General features: G+C 47.1%; 1 protein-coding gene and 1 pseudogene across 4 annotated transcripts in view; both read right to left on the bottom strand.

Moving 5' to 3' along the window:
- Window positions 1-16,931, bottom strand: part of CLUAP1 (clusterin associated protein 1) — a 29,979-nt gene extending 13,048 nt beyond the window's left edge. For 2 of the 4 annotated variants that reach the window (XM_006054856.4, XM_006054854.4), the window contains exons 1-7: window positions 16,371-16,926; window positions 13,448-13,559; window positions 12,326-12,410; window positions 10,001-10,180; window positions 6,946-7,041; window positions 4,720-4,803; window positions 1,004-1,137 (exon numbers count right to left, since the gene is read on the bottom strand). In XM_006054856.4, the coding sequence (XP_006054918.1) occupies window positions 1,004-1,137; window positions 4,720-4,803; window positions 6,946-7,041; window positions 10,001-10,180; window positions 12,326-12,410; window positions 13,448-13,559; window positions 16,371-16,392 (713 nt within the window). In that variant the 5' untranslated portion in view covers window positions 16,393-16,926. Of the gene's footprint in view, window positions 1-1,003; window positions 1,138-4,719; window positions 4,804-6,945; window positions 7,042-10,000; window positions 10,181-12,325; window positions 12,411-13,447; window positions 13,560-16,108; window positions 16,327-16,370 lie in introns of those variants that run through there. The other 2 variants (XM_025275678.3, XM_045164227.1) reach the window with 2 other exon arrangements.
- On the bottom strand, window positions 10,715-12,318 carry LOC123465331 (annotated as a pseudogene).
- Window positions 16,932-17,232: the final 301 nt, after the last annotated feature.

Raw genomic sequence — 17,232 nt, forward strand, 5'->3', positions numbered from 1 at the left:
TGGCTTGCTGAATTTTCTATTTTCTATTGTTGATCTTAAAGAGAAACCTCTCTTCTTTTAAAACAATGAACAGATAAACTAGAAAAATAATTAAAAATCTCTTGGAGTAGAGGAAAACAGAAATTTTTCTATTAAAAAGATCTGAGGCTTAACAAAATTGAATTTAAACTTGAAAGGCAGAATTTTTTAATGAGACAAATCTATCCAGTGACCGATTCCAGAGGCGGAAGGGGCCAGGGCGTGCCCTTGAGGAGGAGGAAGCCTGATGCTCTCTGGGCTACTGTCTGCTGTTCCTAGGCGCTGCCTTCCCGCAGGTCTCAGGACAGCAGCCAGAGTGCAGGCCAGGTACCAGTGTCCCAAACAAGCAAGGCATGTTCAGAGTGGACACAGCAGCTGGACAGGAGGAAGGAGAGAGAAAAATAATGGAAGAATGAAAAGGGGTGAAGAGCAACAGGGCAGAGCAAGGAAAAGCAGATACAGAGCTGCGGGGGGTGGGGGGGGAGGGAGAAGGGGAGATGGAAGCGGGGAGGGAGGCAGAGAAAAAGAAAGAGGTGGGGGGAAGAGAGTGAACCCCAAGAAAATGTGAGGCGCACACTGGAAAGGGAAGAAGATGAATTACCAGTGAGGAATTACAAAGCTCTAAAACCAACTCCAACCAAGAAGAGTGTTTCTATTCCCATCTAATTTATGGCAGGACACGGGTCTGGGGAGCCAGGCCTTGTATAACAACTTCCACCATCTGGATTTACTTACTTTGCCTTGCATTCCAAGAAGCTAAAAGGCTAGAAGTGGGGGTTCAAGAATAAAGCAGTTTTCCAGACATACCGAAAACAGCCAACAGACGGAGCCCACCAGTGTGCTTGTTGGAACAAGAGACACACGTACATTCTGCAGCAGAGGCGTCCCACGGCCTGAAAGGCTAATGCCACTGGCCGCACACTCCCTCGGTCTGCTCTGACTTCCGGGCGCAGCTCTCCACTCACAGCCCAGTGTTCACACCTACCTGACGCTCTGCAGAGTCTGCAGTCGCTTCTGATTTCTTTCCAGCTCTAATTTCCTCTTTTCGATTTTGGCTTCTAAGTTAGCTTCGTCAGAGGCCACGTTATTGAGCAGGTCTTTTGTCTTCTGAACCTGTGCCTACATTTAACAGGAAATGAAGGAGACAAGGTCCAGTAAGGACCTCGACCCGACTCTGAAAGAGAGGGGCTTCTCAACTCCTCAGGGCCAGCAAGACCTCGGGAAACACAAACAAAGGGAAGCAAACAGATCAAACCCTTCCCCGAGCCATCGCTCACTTAACCCACTATTTCCAGGAGGAACATCACGGAGGCCTAGAAAAAAAGTATCGATTTTTCTTCTATGAGAAGGTGTTTCTGCCCAGGGAAACGAACGCAGGTGGAAAGAATCCTGCGTAGGAAAGTATCCCACACAGAGCCTGAGACCTGTTAGCTCACCTGCTGAGATGGTTACACCTCACCTGCAGGTGATGGTCCGCCTTCATCTACCTGGTTCAGGCTTCTCCCAAGCGACAAAGAACTGACTTACAGAACAGATGCACAAACAAGCTTTATCTTAGCTTCACTTCCCTGGAGTTTGCTCAAATTCACGTCCATTGAGTCAATGATGCCATCCAACCATATCATCCTCTGCCACCCCCTTCTTCTTTTGCTTTCCATCTTTCCCAGCATCAGGGTCTTTTCCAATCAGTTGGCTCTTCCCATCAGGTGGCCAATGTACTGGAGCTTCAGCTTCAGCATCACTACTTCCAATTCAGGGTTGATTTCCTCTAGAATTGGCTGGTTTGATCTCCTTAGAATTTACGGAGGAGCCTGGTGGGCTGCCGTCTATGGGGTCACACAGCCGGACATGACTGAAGCGACTTAGCATAGCATAGCATAGTCTGTTTACCTGCAGGCCTCTGAAATGCTATGTGGTCCACAGAGAAACTGCCTAAGGAGACTAGACACATTCTACGACTCTCAAGAGTCGGCACACACTTGGAAGCAGTCACTTTCATTGATAATTTATGGCTTAATTTTTTTTGTCTAACTTCACTAACCATTTCCAAGGTGCCTTCATGAAGACTAATCTCATACCACTAACTTGTTGAAGGTACTCACAAAGCCCAAGCAGGGATCCGAGTTTACTGTCAGAGGAAGACAAGGTGGGTCTCCGTTTTGAACAAACTACTCAAGCTAATGGCAACACTTCTCTGAATCAGTCAGATTAAAACCTAGTGAATCATCTATCTGACCTCCAAAGTGAAGTTTTTTAAAAGGTTCTGGGACATCCCTGGTGGTCCAGTGGCTAAGACTCTTTGCTCCCAATGCAAGAGGCCCAGGTTCGATTCCTGGTCAGGGGACTAGATCCCACAAGCAGAAACTAAGATCTCACATGCTGCAACTAAGACCCAGCTCGGCCAAATAAATATATATTTTTAAAAAAGGCTCTTTTTAAAATAAATGGCCTATATTTTATAATCCCTTTTAAGTGTCCAGGTTGTTTCATTTTTTTGAATTATCAAATATTATAGATATTTTCCAACAATGAAAAGACACCTTAAGAGATTTTCACCAAGAAATGAACTGTGCCCTCGTTCGGCAGCCTCAATAGGCCGCCCTCACTGTTAATACACTTAGTAGAAAAGGCACATTTATGCCATGCTAACTTGATTCAGCCAGAACACTCACAAGCACAAGAGTATTATCATTAAAATTTTGTTTTAAATTAACAATTACAAACTTACAAAGAGCTCAAGTATAATACAAAGCACTTTTCCCTGACCTAGATGAGAGTGAGCCGCTGACTTGATGCTCCATCACTTCTAAATACTTTAATGTGTATTTCCTGCAAATAAGGACTTCCTCCTATACATCCAGACAGAAGACGAACCCTGACGCACAACCTCATCCAACCCACAACCCACTGAAGGCCTCAACAGCAGACAGGAGTGACCCTGGGCATTCATTCAGTCACAAGGTCTACCTGGTCTCCTTTGGTCTGGACAGCTCCTCAGCCTCTCCTGGAAGTTCAGGGCCTTTCCACTGCTGCAGAGTAGGGGCCAGGGCACTTCAGAATGCCCCTCAACCTGCCTTCATCTAATTAGCTTCAGATGATGCACCCTTAGCAGAACAGCACAGATTATCACCGCCCCCTGCCTTTCAACAGGCATGCATTATTCTGACCTGCTCCATCATGGAAGATGTTCTCCCTGATGGCTGGATTAAGGGAATGTCTATCAAGCTTCTCATATATCACTCTCTTCTTCTTTGTAATTAATGAGTATCTTGTAGGGAGCTACTTTGAAACCATGTGAAAAATCTGCTTTTCATTAGTTTGCAATGTATTCATTTACCTTTTCTATCTGTGAGCATTCATTCAACGGTCTATAATCCATCACTGTATTTATTTTGACACTTAACCTGTCTCTGATGTGGCTGGGGGAAGCTCATTCAGGCTGGCTTCTGTGTCCCTTTCACATTCTTTGAGTACTTTCGTGCTTTCTGGCACAAGAAGACCTTGTATTTTCTTCTCCCAGCTCTGGTATCAGTCATTTCTCCCAAGAGCCCTGCTTCCCCTTAGTGGAAAATGGCATTTAGAAACAAAGATCTGGGGGCTAGGTGTGCTTGGAGCTAAGAATGAGTGTGTGGGTATGCATGCCTATGTAGATAGACATGTCATACATAAGGTATGTACACATAAGATTTATTCCCATTACTATCTATCTATACTGAAATGCATTTAACTGTCAATCAACACCTATTTCAGGGTTCGCTCTAATTTTTTCCCTTTCCATATCTGTAACCCCGTCTCCAATGGTGAGAACCTTGGCTTCCACATCTTTAATATATTCCTTCATTTGGTCAAGTTGCCGATATGGAACCGTCTCTCGTCTCGGCTGCCCTGCACCTCTCCCCCTGCGGAGGCTCTGCCTCTCTGTGCTGGGCTGACCAAGGAGTATCACTGTTACATGACAAGAGGACTATAAAAACCTATCCATCTTGGAGTTCCATACAACTCTCAGCAAATTTTGTTTTATAACTACTCCTAATTTACGTAAGGCCCCTCATCTCTGCATACTGAGTAAGATGAACCTCTAATAATGACTGAATACCTACTATGTACCAGAGTCTCTGTATGACAGACTGTCATAATGAATGCCCATGAGGACCCCACGTGGCAGGGACTGTTTTATGGATGAGGAAAATAAGGCTCAGAAAGGTTAAGAAACCTGCCTGACGTCACACAGGGTGGGGGTTCAAGCCCAAGTAGTCTGAGTTTCTGTCACTATCTGCCTTCCAAATGAATGATTCAGATGCAATGAGCTTATAATAACTAACCATGGATGATCAGTAAAGGATGATGATCATTCTATTTATTCAGTGTTTAGAATTAAGATAACCTAGAAATAATCTAGATGCCCAACAGTGAGGAACTGGTTAAATAAGTTGTGAAGAGTCCATAAAACAGTATTTACTGAAAATTTTAAGAGAATTATTAAATTAATAAAACTGACAAAATTTTAGTAACACGAAAACAATAACAAGGGGAAGATAATAGTAAGTCACCTAGCTATTCCAGAACGTGCTCTAAATTTTTCACTTCCCCACTAACACGTTCAATCTTTGTTATGAGGCCCAGCTTGCTCTGTCCTGTAAAACCAGGAACTCACCATTTTCCAGTTCTAGGCACAGAAACTTTAAATACAAGTAATCTTACCAAAATATCTTTTATCGCAATTCTCATCACTTTTTCAGTCTCATTTATTTCCAGAGGTCTGGCAACTGCTTCTGTTCTCAGTTCCTATAAGAAACAATGAAACGAAAAAAATTTTTTTTTAGAAGAGGAATTCTCAAAACCAATTCCCAGCTCTAGATATGGCTTATGGACTAGTTCTCAAAGTTTCATTATGACGTGGGTCTCCTATGCAGCAACACTCCCGCCGTCACCTCCTCCAAGTACCGTCTATGACTCTCTGCCAATCTGGCCTCTCTCCAGAGCTCAAGGCCCCACTCTTCAGCTATGGGCCCCCAGGACCCCAACACCATGGGAAGCGGAACTCACCACTCAGAATCTTTTCTCTCCAAATCTGCTTCTTTACCTGCATTCCATTCAGAGACCCCAAACCAAGTGCAACTGAACTTCCTGTCTGAGTCCTCCGCCAGCCTGTACCATCTTGCGTATGCTCACGGCCCTCTAAGTTGCTTATCACTGACAACTGTGCCCAGTGAGAAGAGTCCACGCGGCCCTGCCCCGGCACTGGCCACTAACCGTCAAGGGGAGCATCTGTGCCTATCATGTCAGTACGGGACAGTTCTGAAAGCTGGAGCTTTAACTGCATGTGGTTATGGGGTTCCGGGAGCACCTCCTCAAACCCTGTCCTGTGCTTCTTTTAGACCACGGTGCACTTTGTCCCCCCGCCGGGGAGTGCCACTGAGCACAGGGACGTGACCTCCTCAAGGACACAGAACACAGCCTCCCGCTCTGAGGCTGGAGTCGGCCCTCGGGGAACGTCTGCTGAGTGTACTGGATGGGAGCTTCTGCGGATCACAACTACACAGAATTCGACAAGTCGGACACCCAGGGCCTCACGGCTCCACGGCAACAGCTCAGCCTCGGACTGCTTCGTCAATTCACTACAGGCTGGCGTGGAAAGAGCCCCTCAGAATCCTGGTGAAGCCTCATAACGAAGCCAGGAAACTCTGCTGGTGAACAGCGAGTGACCAGCTCTCGTTTCTGGGTCTGCAAGGAACACGATCAGACACACTTTCACTGCACTATCGACAGAAAACACGGGACGCCTGGCCCTGCCTCGCTGCTTATGTAAACCAACTGTTAGGCGCCACTGGCAGGTTTGTTCTGCCAACCACATGGCACCAGGTGGCAACACATCCAGAGCCGGGATGGTGAGCTGGCACCAAGTCCCCGCATGCAGTCTGCTTCTACGGCAGAAAGGAACAATTCCATCACATGAGACAGCAATGCCAGGACACGGGCGAGGCAGTGAGAGCAGCCATGGATGACACACCTGACGGGAATGCAGCGAACTAAACGCATCTAATTCAGAAATATTAGATGTGCGCCTATAGGCTGCAATGCCATAAATCCTCACAGGTAAGAACCAACACTCCCATTTCTTCTTCAACCAGTAGCTAGGTCCCAAACTCTGCTGCACACTGGTATCACCTGCAGAGCTTTAAAAATCTGGCCCTCACTTGCAGACATTTCAATCCACTGGTCCAGGGGACGACCTGGATGTCGGGTGATTTAAAAGCTTTACAGGAGCTTCAAGGGCGTTTTAGGAACCCACTCTTCAACAGCTCCTTAAACACAGAGGACAGAGCATCCACCTTGACTGACAGGAGCTAAAATAAGGACAGCAAATAAATTTCAACTGTAACATCAACTTCAACTGACTGCCTAGATTAGTGACTGGTTCCCAAACTGATTAAGTGTTAGAACCACCCAGGAGACTTAAAATTCCTGATGCCCAAGTCACATTCCATACCAGTGACATCAGCATGGAAGCCAGATATCAGCAGTTTGTAAAGATCCCCGGGTGATTCCACTGGGCAACAAGATTTGGGAGCTACAGGCTGGGAGGAGCGTTTTGTTGGGAAGCATGCCGAGGCTGAGGGCATCGGGGCGAAAGCATCATGATCAATAAAGTCTGCCACAGGAACAAGAGGGAGAGCTGAGGCAACACGGCACACGTGTGCCATTCCTGAACCAGATGCCAAAGGCAACAGAAACAGACACGAGCCCACCAGGAAGAGGGATTGCAGCTCATGGATTGTACTTTCCTGCACAGTATCTCATTTTATCAGGTACTGTTTAATAAAACCAAGAGAACAGGAAAAAACCTAATTGGAAAAGAAACCCTGGAAGTCTGCTCAGCTGAGGAGGTAATTAGGGAGGTAACAGAGGTATGTGAACACCACTCACCCTCAGCTCCACCTCCTTGCCCAGCAAGTCATACAGAGATGCTCCTTTGGAAGTGATTTCAGAAGCAAGCTGCCTTGCTGCTTTTAAATCTGCAATCTAGAAGGAAGATATCGAAAACAGAAACTTCAGTAACAGGTTTTCAGCATGCAGAAAGAACCAATCTGTTCCTATCATTCCCTCCTCCAGTCAGAATACTTATCTAACTATAGAATGTGTTTTCCCCGAGACATATTTACACCCCATAGACGAGAGCTCCCAAGACACCAGTTTAGGAGACACTGATCTAAGTACAAATTAGATCAAATCCAGGCCCCCTGGGTCTCTTTGGAAACCCCAATGTCAAGTCAAATGCACTCTGCAAGAGGAGGTGTGTGGGGGCGTGAGGCTGGCACGCCTCCCACAATGAGGGGCTCTGGCAGCGGCGGGGTGAGCCGAGGAGGGGCAGCCTGAGGACACAGCCCCGTGCAGCCCCGAGGGCGTGTGTTCACCCTCCCGCCCCGCGTTCAGGGGGCACCACAGGCCGCCGAGGCTTCAGAGGAGCTCATTGGCACAGAGGGCTCACAGGAGAGCTGCTCCCACAAGGCTCTGCCGTGAGGATGGCGAGGACAACTGAGCACTCAGCCCGGGGAAAGCTTCTCTCAGGGTATGCATGCCGCAGCCTCCTCCGTGAATGTGCTGCATTTCCAAAGAGCCAAGTATTTCCCAGTTCTGCTCTCTCCCCGTCTCCCCCAGTCAACGAACTCCCACCACCTTTTCAAGCCACCTGCAACAACGCTCCTTTTTCACTCACAGCGGGTGACCTGTCTGTTTCCTGAGTCCTCAGGACTCTGCTTCCACCAGCAGCGAGCTTCCGGCTTCCCCGTGGGAATCTTCTCACCGCCCCTCTCCACTTCTCAGCACTGGAATCAGCAGAGTTCAGCCGCCCAACCTCTTCCCCTCACACTCCCACAAGCTCCTGGCTCAGATGCTGAGATCACAGCTACGAGCTGAGGCTCCATGTCTCCACTAGGACACTTCAGAGGTGCTGCAAAGGCAACGTCCCAAACCAAACTCCTCATCTTTCCTGCCAGACCTGCTCCTTCCGAACTCTCCTCTATTTCAGCGGATGGCAACCCCATCCTGGCGGGAACTCATACCCACACTCCAGAGCTGTGACATCTAACACATGCCCACCAGTCATGTGCCAGTTTTAATGTTAAACCATTTAAAATTAAGTAAAACTTAAACTCAGTTCCTGGGTTGTACTAGTGATACGTGGCTAGTGGCCACCGTGCCACGTGGCACAGACCACATCCACCAGCACAGGAAGGGCGACTCGGCAGAGCCATTTCAGACCTTCCTTATAGCGTCCACTTTTGCTCAACCTTTTGCCTCCTGGGGTAAGCGGCCCCCAGCACCAGTGCCCCACAGCCTCTGAACAGAGTTGCAGTCAAGGACCCAGGCCCTCTGGCCAGTCATGTTCTTATTAAGAAGATCTGCACTCTAGGTCTCTTTATCCAAGGCCTCGGGCCCGGGTCCTCTTCAGCGTCTCTGCCGAGGCCTCCTGACTTGGGAAGGCGGGACAAACACCTGATGACCCTCTCCCCCATTCAGTCCCCACCATGTCCCCACATGAGCCTCCCACACCTTGGTGTGGTGGGGGGGCCGTTAAAACTGCCAGAGCAGTTCTATGAAACAGGGAGTCGACACTCACTCTGGCTCCAGCCCCTTGCTTACACCACAGCAGCTAGCGATTAAAGACGCAGCTTTCACGTTTGGCTTGTTGCTTTAACCAAGTCCTCCAATACCTCGAAGCTCCCACTCTCCCCAAGCTCAGCTGAACGCTCACTGGCCGCTCAGAGTCACAGGCACCATCACCTCGGGCTTTCTCATAGGTCCCTCTGCTCCTGCCTTTGCCTCCACACTCAGTCTGACTCAATCCAGCAACCACAGTGATCCTTTTAATATGAGGCTTCAAAAATGATGGACTTCTCTGCTCAAAACTCAACCACTTTCCACCTCAAAGTCTTGGCAGTGGCTTTCCAGGGACCTCAGGGCCTGTGGCCACCTCCCCTCCCAGCTCTCATCACACGGCCCCCCTCGCATTTCCTCACACACACACAGCACACCCTCCACTGAACAGCTTGCTCCTTCCCTCCTTCAGATCTTCGCTGAGACATCACGCAGTCCCTGAGGCTGTCCTATCTCCCAATTTAAGGCCCTCCCCCAGCACCAGGGCTTCCCTGGTGGCTCAGAGGTTAAAGCGTCTGCCTGCAATGCGGGAGACCTGGGTTCTATCCCTGGGTCGGGAAGATCCCCTGGAGAAGGAAATGGCAACCCACTCCAGTATTCTTGCCTGGAGAATCCCATGGGCAGAGGAGGCTGGTGGGCTACAGTCACAGGGTCGCAGAGTCGGACACGACTGAGCGACTTCACTTTTACTTTTTCCAGCACCTCAGCCCCTCCCTCTTCACCATCCGTCACCCGTTCAGCCCATCTGACGTGCCGCTCCTTCCGCTGTGCAGTTCAGTCTGGCTCCCCCAGCGGAGCCGCAGGAATAGAGGAGCCTGTGCTTGCTCACGCCTGTACCCCCAGCACTTGAACATAAATAGCTGAATTTATTGTCCCTTCTGCTTTGATCCAAATGCTGACAAGCACAAAACTGGGTCTTCCCTGGTGGTTCAGTGGTTAAGAGAATCTGCCTTGCAATGCAAGCAACGCGGGTTTGATCCCTAGTGGGCGAACTAAGATCCCACAGGCTGTGGCGCAACTAACCCCGCGCTGCAACTGAGCCCACGAGCTCTGGAGCCCAAGTGCCACAACTAGAGAGTCCATGCCCCACAACCACAGACCCTGCTTGCCACAGCGATGATCCCCTGTGCCACACCTGAGACCCAACAGGGCCAAACAAATTAAGTTTTTGAAAAATTAAAAAGCAATGCCGACTAATGAGCTCAAAACTGACAAACGGCCCTCAGGGAGTAAGGAAAGGAGCGCTCCTGTATTGCTATACTCCAGTTCTGAGTCTGAGAAATAAACATTCCATCTCTCACTACAAGCCCTGCACTGTCCTCACCTTGGAGCCAAGATCAAACTTGAACTTGCTGACGTCTTCCTCTGCTTGTTTAGAGCCCTCCATGCCTTTGGTCTTCATAGCGTTGTAAAGGACAGACGTGATCTTCAGCAGTTCTTTCACTGCGTACCCATCTGCCTGATAAAGCTTCTTCGTGTTGAGTTTTATATGTGCCTTGGTGGCCTATTTCAGGCAAAAAAAAAAAGTTTAAGATCCTTTCCATGTAAAATTAAACCAAAGCCCATGTAGGTCATTTGAAAATGTTTCTGCCAACAACTGGTACATAACCAAAGCATATTAAGATTCAAACTTTCCAGTCATTCTTATATTGTGAGTGGGTACACAGACTGGTACAATCCTGATGGAAAGCAATTTGGTAAATGACAACAAGATGATAAATGCACATCTCTTCTGACTAAGAAACTCCAATCCTAAGAACTTATGATAGGAATATACGTTGTCACAAACAAAACTATGTGTACAGGTTATCTGTTACAGCACTGTTTCTAAGTACAAAAATTACCAACAACCTAAATGCCAACCTGTATAAATTATACAACTTAAACATGCAAGCAACACTACTCAGGTGTAAGAGAGAATGAAGAAGTTCTGTCTTTATTTGAAAAGTTCTCCAAAATGTACTATTACATGAAGACAAGATTCTAAACAGAGGTGTGGAGCATGCCACCGCTGGTGTGAAAGGAAGGAGAAAGAATATATAGCCTATTTGCTTAAATACGCCTAAAGAAACTGAGAGATATTAAAAACAGTGATTACTGGGAATAAACTGGGCTGATGGCAGACAGAATAGAAAGTCATTTTACTCTATATTGCTTCATGATTTAAAAAAATTTTTTTGAGCCATAAAATATATTGACTATTCAAAATAAGTAAATAAAATACTTTAAAAAATCTACATGCTATTTTAATGACATTAGAAAAATATTATCTAGCAGCAGTTCTTCACCTGTCTGCTCTCCTTCTGAGAGTGTATCCTTACTTAAATAAACTATCACTTTACTTTCTTAACCTCTCAAAAAGAAAAATATCTGTATAAAATTTTGGTCCAGTTTCTTCTCCTTTAGATCTACCATTCGAACGTATATAATTTTATTAAGTAAAAGCAGAAGCATATAGTATCTGACATGAGAAATAAATACTCCACATCACTAAATTAATAGAGCTTAACTGAATTAGGTGTGTTCTTTATTATTTCTCAGAAACAGTAACTCATCTTTCCTACTTTATTTTCCTTTACTTTTATTTATCTAAGTAACTATGTAACATGTGTCTCTTTTCCTCTATCCAGTAATACAAATGTTACATAAGTGTAATTTATAACATCAATAACTAGATTTATCATTAGCCTTCATGTTCAATTCCTCTTATCATATGGTATTTCCGTAATAACTTCATATATTTCAGTCAACCTTATGCTTTCCAATAAAGATTATAAAAAATTAAGACATTAATTTAAAAACATTATTAAAATTTCAGACTAAATAACACTGGGCCCATTACTGGGAGTGATGTCACGAGAGGCTCTTGGACAGCTACTGCTTCAATCTCAAAACAGCTTCCTTTGGGCAAAGCAACAACCTGCGAACCTTCTCTTACAGAAAAGCTGCCCTGGAAAAATTATTTGTAGGTGTCATTGACAGTATGGAAGTCATTTATGTCAGTCGGCTGAACAGCTGTTTTTACATTTGTGAAGTCACAGCCTGCTGCTCTCGGGATTTCACCCACGTTTGTCAGAGCATGCTCAGCCTCTTCTGCCACCCCTCTCTGGCCGACGCTGTCCCCCTGCAGGGCGCACACCTAGATCTAGCGGTCCTGAAACGTGTCCCGTCGATATCGCAGCCTGACCGCAGGACGAATGGCCTTGGGGCTTTCGCAGTGCTGACCGCCTTTCTGGTCAAAGGCGACATGGCTAACCCTTTTCTCTCACTGCCCCCCCGAGACAACTACCCTGTATACTGCCACCACCGGCGTCTCACGGGACTCTCACATTCTTAACAAATCATGAGTTAAAAACAAAGGACTCAGAAAACGCTGCTGGTAAAATGACTCCACAGACAGTGCCTGGCATCACCAGATGAGACGTTAGGAAGCAGCCTTTCTGTGGAGAGTAAAGATAAGTGTATACAGAGTAGAGAACTGTCCAATTATGTGATAACCTTTGTGTAGTAAAAATTGTTTAAAATTTTAAAATGGCTCCACAGAAATCTGGTAATGGAGAGTGTTAAGAAAGCTGAAAGTAGCTCTAATTAGGCTCCATCTCCTTCTGATGTATTTAATTTTACAACTCCATCAAAAAACTGAACTCACCATGAACTGGGCAATTGCCTTAATGAAGAAAACTCGGTCTTGTTCAGTCTCGACATCAGAAGGGATGTCATTCTGAGGTTCATACCTAACATAGAGACAGAGAGACAGAGAAAGACACAAGTTAATTAAGCTGAAAGTTCAAAAAACAGAAAGTAAACTGGGAGTTCAGTGGATCTGTAACAGGAAGCTCTCTGACTCCCCAGCTAAGGTAGTAAGAGTAAGAAAGACCTCAAAAGCAACACAAAATACCAAGCAACCAAGAGAACAAATCCTCACCAAAAAATAGGTTTCAGTTCAGTCGCTCAGTCATGTCCAACTCTTTGAGACACCATGGACTGCAGCATGTCAGGCCTCCCTGTCCATCACCAACTCTCAGAACTTACTCAAACTCGATGGATGCCCATCGAGTCAGTGATGCCATCCAACCGTGTCATCCTCTGTCATCCCCTTTTCCTTTGCCTTTAATCTTTCCCAGCATCAGGGTCTTTCCAAATTTCAAAAACCAAATCTGGGGCTTACAAAATTGAATCTATATCAGACAGCAGAGTTTAATTAAAATATCCAGAACTATTCCTCTGGCTGACAGCCCTTGACTCAGCAGCGGGGCCAGAGTTCCTTTCTCCGAGTTACTGACGACATGCCAGGGTCAGCAGCCTGCAGCCCTCGGCCTTCTCCTGTACAGCTCAAAAGCTAAGAAAGCTTTTTACATTTTTAAAGAGCAATAAACAATAAAACACAAGGAAGCCTGACAGAGATCTTATGTAGCCTGCAATGCCTAAAATCTCGATCATCTCCTTAGTAAAAAGTTTGCCAATCCTAAGCCAGATACTCAGCACAATGTGTGAGGAGGTCCTGTCAATCCCTGATGAAGTGAGGGGATGACGAGTGTGGACCAGCACCCGTCAGCTTCCTGCTGAGAAACAGTCTTTTACCACCTCCCGGTACACTCCCTTTTCCCACAGCACTCCTTAACACTCATCTGACTTTTAACAGGTTACAGCCTGGTCTGTCAAATTTTATTGAACTTTTCCTTTTGCTTCACAGAAGTATCCTGTTTCTAGGTGGCTAATGAATAGCATCTCGAATCTATTCTTAAACCACAGTAAAGTCCCCGGTTCTAACCTTTTCACAAGCCAGAGAAGCACTTCAGATACAAGCCCAAAATTTGGGGTGCGGAAGTTTTCCATGGAAATGTGTCGAGGGTATCCCAAGGCTCTCATCATCTCTGTAAAATCTGTCCAAGGTAAAAAAAACACAGTGTGGTCAGCTCCTCCTCAAACATCAGCTACTTATCAGCAGATACTTCCTTCGTTTTTCTCTTCTTACTCCCAACCTACTGACACATTTATGGACTATTTATCAACTCTCTAAGAGAAAAACAAAAAGGAGATAAAATTGCTAACCTGCTTCCTGAAAAACATTTATTTGAGTTCAATGGGAGAACTGGAAACTACGTTGAAATAGGCTTTAGGGATTGGCTGTGAATTTAATTTCTCTCTTGGGTATCTCAACTATCTCCTGGATATCTTTCTCTTCACTAGTCAAAATGAGAAATATCTGGTCTTACCAAATGCCATAAAGAAAAACATTTTAAAATGTTAACTTTTTTTTGTGGAGGTGATGGTGGTAGGGTAAAATCGATGTCTCTGTGTTACTTAGAGGGATGTTCAAGAGAATGATTGAACTACAGAGCAATACTTAGCTGTACTATGAAACAGACTAAGGAACAGTAATACTAACACTTGTTTTTAATACTGCAATCACTAAGTTTTAAGCAAGACTTGCAAATAACATCCTTTTAGTTCCCATGATGTGCCAAGAACGCTTCTGACTAAATAATGTGTCTTCACTCTTCTTGAAGGTGGATATTCAAAATGTCCCAATGACATTCACAATAAGCTACCTGGCCATTGGAGATTAGGCTGAATTTCACCAGACAACAGAAGAGAAAGTATAAGCAGCGGAAAGAGCAGCAGAGGGCCTCTGCCATTGTTTGGGGGTATATTTAAATAGAGGTATGGAAAATAAAGCAGCAGCCCTCCCACCACATGGTGAGGCCTAAACACTTCCTCTTACTAAGTAGTAGCCAAATTCTGTTAATTCTGCAGTATCATCATCAAAAGGAGACAAGTAAGATTCTTAATGAACTGCCTAAAGCAGGCATTCATTTAAGGTAAAAAACGTTCAGAAATCCTTTTGTATGCTTTTCCCAAAACAACTCCATTCAGTGTCCCTTAGCAGAAGGCTGGCAGGGAGGAGAAACATGTCTCTACAACATAAGGTCTCCAAGAATGTCCAAGTCCCAGAGGGGAGGGATTCACACAACAGTGCTGCTGCTGCTGCTAAGTCGCTTCAGTCATGTCCGACTCTGTGCGACCCCAGAGACAGCAGCCCACCAGGCTCCCCCGTCCCTGGGATTCTCCAGGCAAGCACACTGGAGTGGGTTGCCATTTCCTTCTCCAATGCATCAAAGTGAAAAGTGAAAGTGAAGTCGCTCAGTCGTGTCCGACCCTCAGCGACCCCATGGACTGCAGCCTACCAGGCTTCTCTGTCCATGGGCTTTTCCAGGCAAGAGTACTGGAGCGGGGTGCCATTGCCTTCTCCGCGCAACAGTGCTAGTAGGCATCAATAAACTGTGATGCCTCTTCCTATATATTTACATTATAGAAAGAGCCCTTCACAACTGAAAGGAGTAATCTTTAATGGGAAAATTTCAGGCACTGGCAACTATTAGAAAATTGGCCTTAAAGAGGCCCCTCAAATCACACCAGAGAAGGCAATGGCACCCCACTCCAGTACTCTTGCCTGGAGAATCCCATGGACGGGGGAGCCTGGTAGGCTGCAGTCCATGGGGTCGCTAGGAGTCGGACACGACTGAGCGACTTCACTTTCACTTTTCACTTTCATGCACTGGAGAAGGAAATGGCAACCCACTCCAGTGTTCTTGCCTGGAGAATCCCAGGGACGGGGGAGCCTGGTGAGCTGCCGTCTATGGGGTTGCACAGAGTCGGACACGACTGAAGTGACTTAGCAGCAGCAGCAAACCACACCAACTGGCAACACCTGCTACACCTGTGCAGGTGGGGCCAGTTCCCTGAACTGCTTCAGATTCAGAAAATGATAGCATATAAAAGGCAAGAGATTGATTCACACAGTCCCACATTTTGATCCTGATTTCCACCCAGTTCTAGCTGTATGATCTAAAGCAGCTATTTCATCTCCCTGCCTCAAAGTATTCCATCCAGGAATGACTCACCTCACTGTAACAGTGAGGACTAAAATAAAATATTAAATGTAAAATATTTGCTTTGTAACAGATGTTCCCCAGAGCGGTGATAACTAGTTCTGTAATCCACATTTTCCCACTTCCCCACGCTCTTTGCAAAGGTACTTGGGTTCCCTTCTCCTCACCAGCCCCTTTTAGAAAGGGTGCAGGCTTTGGAGGTTAGAAAACACGATTTCACACTCCAGCGCCAGCTCTTACCACCTATGTCCCCTGACCGAGGGACCTGACGTCTCTGTGCCCATTTCCTCGCCTAAACACAAGAGAACTGCTGTTCACAGGAGTAAATGAAATGATGGACACACACAAGACAGTAATCAACTACCTGACAGATCACAAAAACTCGAAAAATTTTAGGCTCAATCATTATTCACCAGCCCCCTCTTCGATTCTCTTGTTCGCTTCTCGGAACTCTAAGCTAACCCAGCTCAAAACTGGTCGCTTTGGAAAACGGTGTTTTGCAATACAGTAGCGAACAGACCCAAATCAATTAAAATTACATAAAATTAAAACTTCGGTTCCTCAGCCGCACTGGCCGCATACACATCCACAGCCTCCCATCATAGCAGAAAGCGCTAATGAAACAGACTGGGGCGCTCAGCCTGGCGGGGGGCGGCTCGGGTCAGGGGCGCCCCTGAGTTGCAGAGGCCCCGGAGGGGGACTTCGGCGCGAGAGCCTCGGCGGGGCTCGGACAGGGAGCCGGCGGACCGAAGCCCCGAGTCTCGGGAGGACCGCAGGTCACATAGGGCAGGGATGCCTTACTGCGGAGATCACGGAAAGACATGGCGCTCAAGTGCCCAGGATCCCGACGTCTCCACGGCTAGCTCCTTAGCCCTCCTGGGTTTCTATGGCAACGCACGGAGTCCCCGACGGCGCGCAGCCGGGGCCAAAAAGACTGGAAGCAAAGCAGACCGGGCCGTGTGCGCATGCTCTGTATGTGCCGGAGCTAAGGCGGCCGGCAATCAGCGTAAAACGAGATGCTGAGGAAGCGGGTGTGGCGTCAAAGTTCCCTTCACACACTTTGCAGATATTTGCACTGGCCGACACGCTCTGAGCACCTAAGTGCCTGTGCAAGGCGGTCTACATACTACTTTTCATTCCCGCCTAAACTCCTCCAGAAAGGATGTACACGATGTCACGAAGCCAGGTCTCCCTTTTGAGTCCTACGCCCGGCAGTCTTTTCTCTGGCATGTGTAAAATGGCTGGCCGCGCCCCCATCCGAAGCGCCTGCAGCGGAAAGCAGTTGAGGCCACGGACTGCAAGGTGAAAGCCAGAGCGCACCGAGGGGCAGCGAGTAGGCCGAGGCGCAACCCGCGCGTGCGCAGCGGGCTCGGACTTTACCACAGGCCGGAAACCGGCGCGCCGGGGGGTTGTCCTGGCAACTCTGAGCTCTGAAGTTTGGAGCCGGTTTTTGCGCGCAGTGGGGGGCCGATCGGGGTCTCGGTTGGGAGCACTTTCTACCCGGCTGCCACGGCTGGGGACAGGCAACCGGAAGGGCTGGGGAGGTGAAGTGAGCTGAGCCCAGAGCGTGGACGAAGAGGGACTACCAACACTAAGATGCCCTCCGCCCCTGTATTGGTTTTAGTGAAGTAACAGACACATGAATGCGCTGACCTTAAAGATT

Source organism: Bubalus bubalis, chromosome 24, assembly GCF_019923935.1.
Source record: "Bubalus bubalis isolate 160015118507 breed Murrah chromosome 24, NDDB_SH_1, whole genome shotgun sequence".
NCBI classification, from domain to species: domain Eukaryota; kingdom Metazoa; phylum Chordata; class Mammalia; order Artiodactyla; family Bovidae; genus Bubalus; species Bubalus bubalis.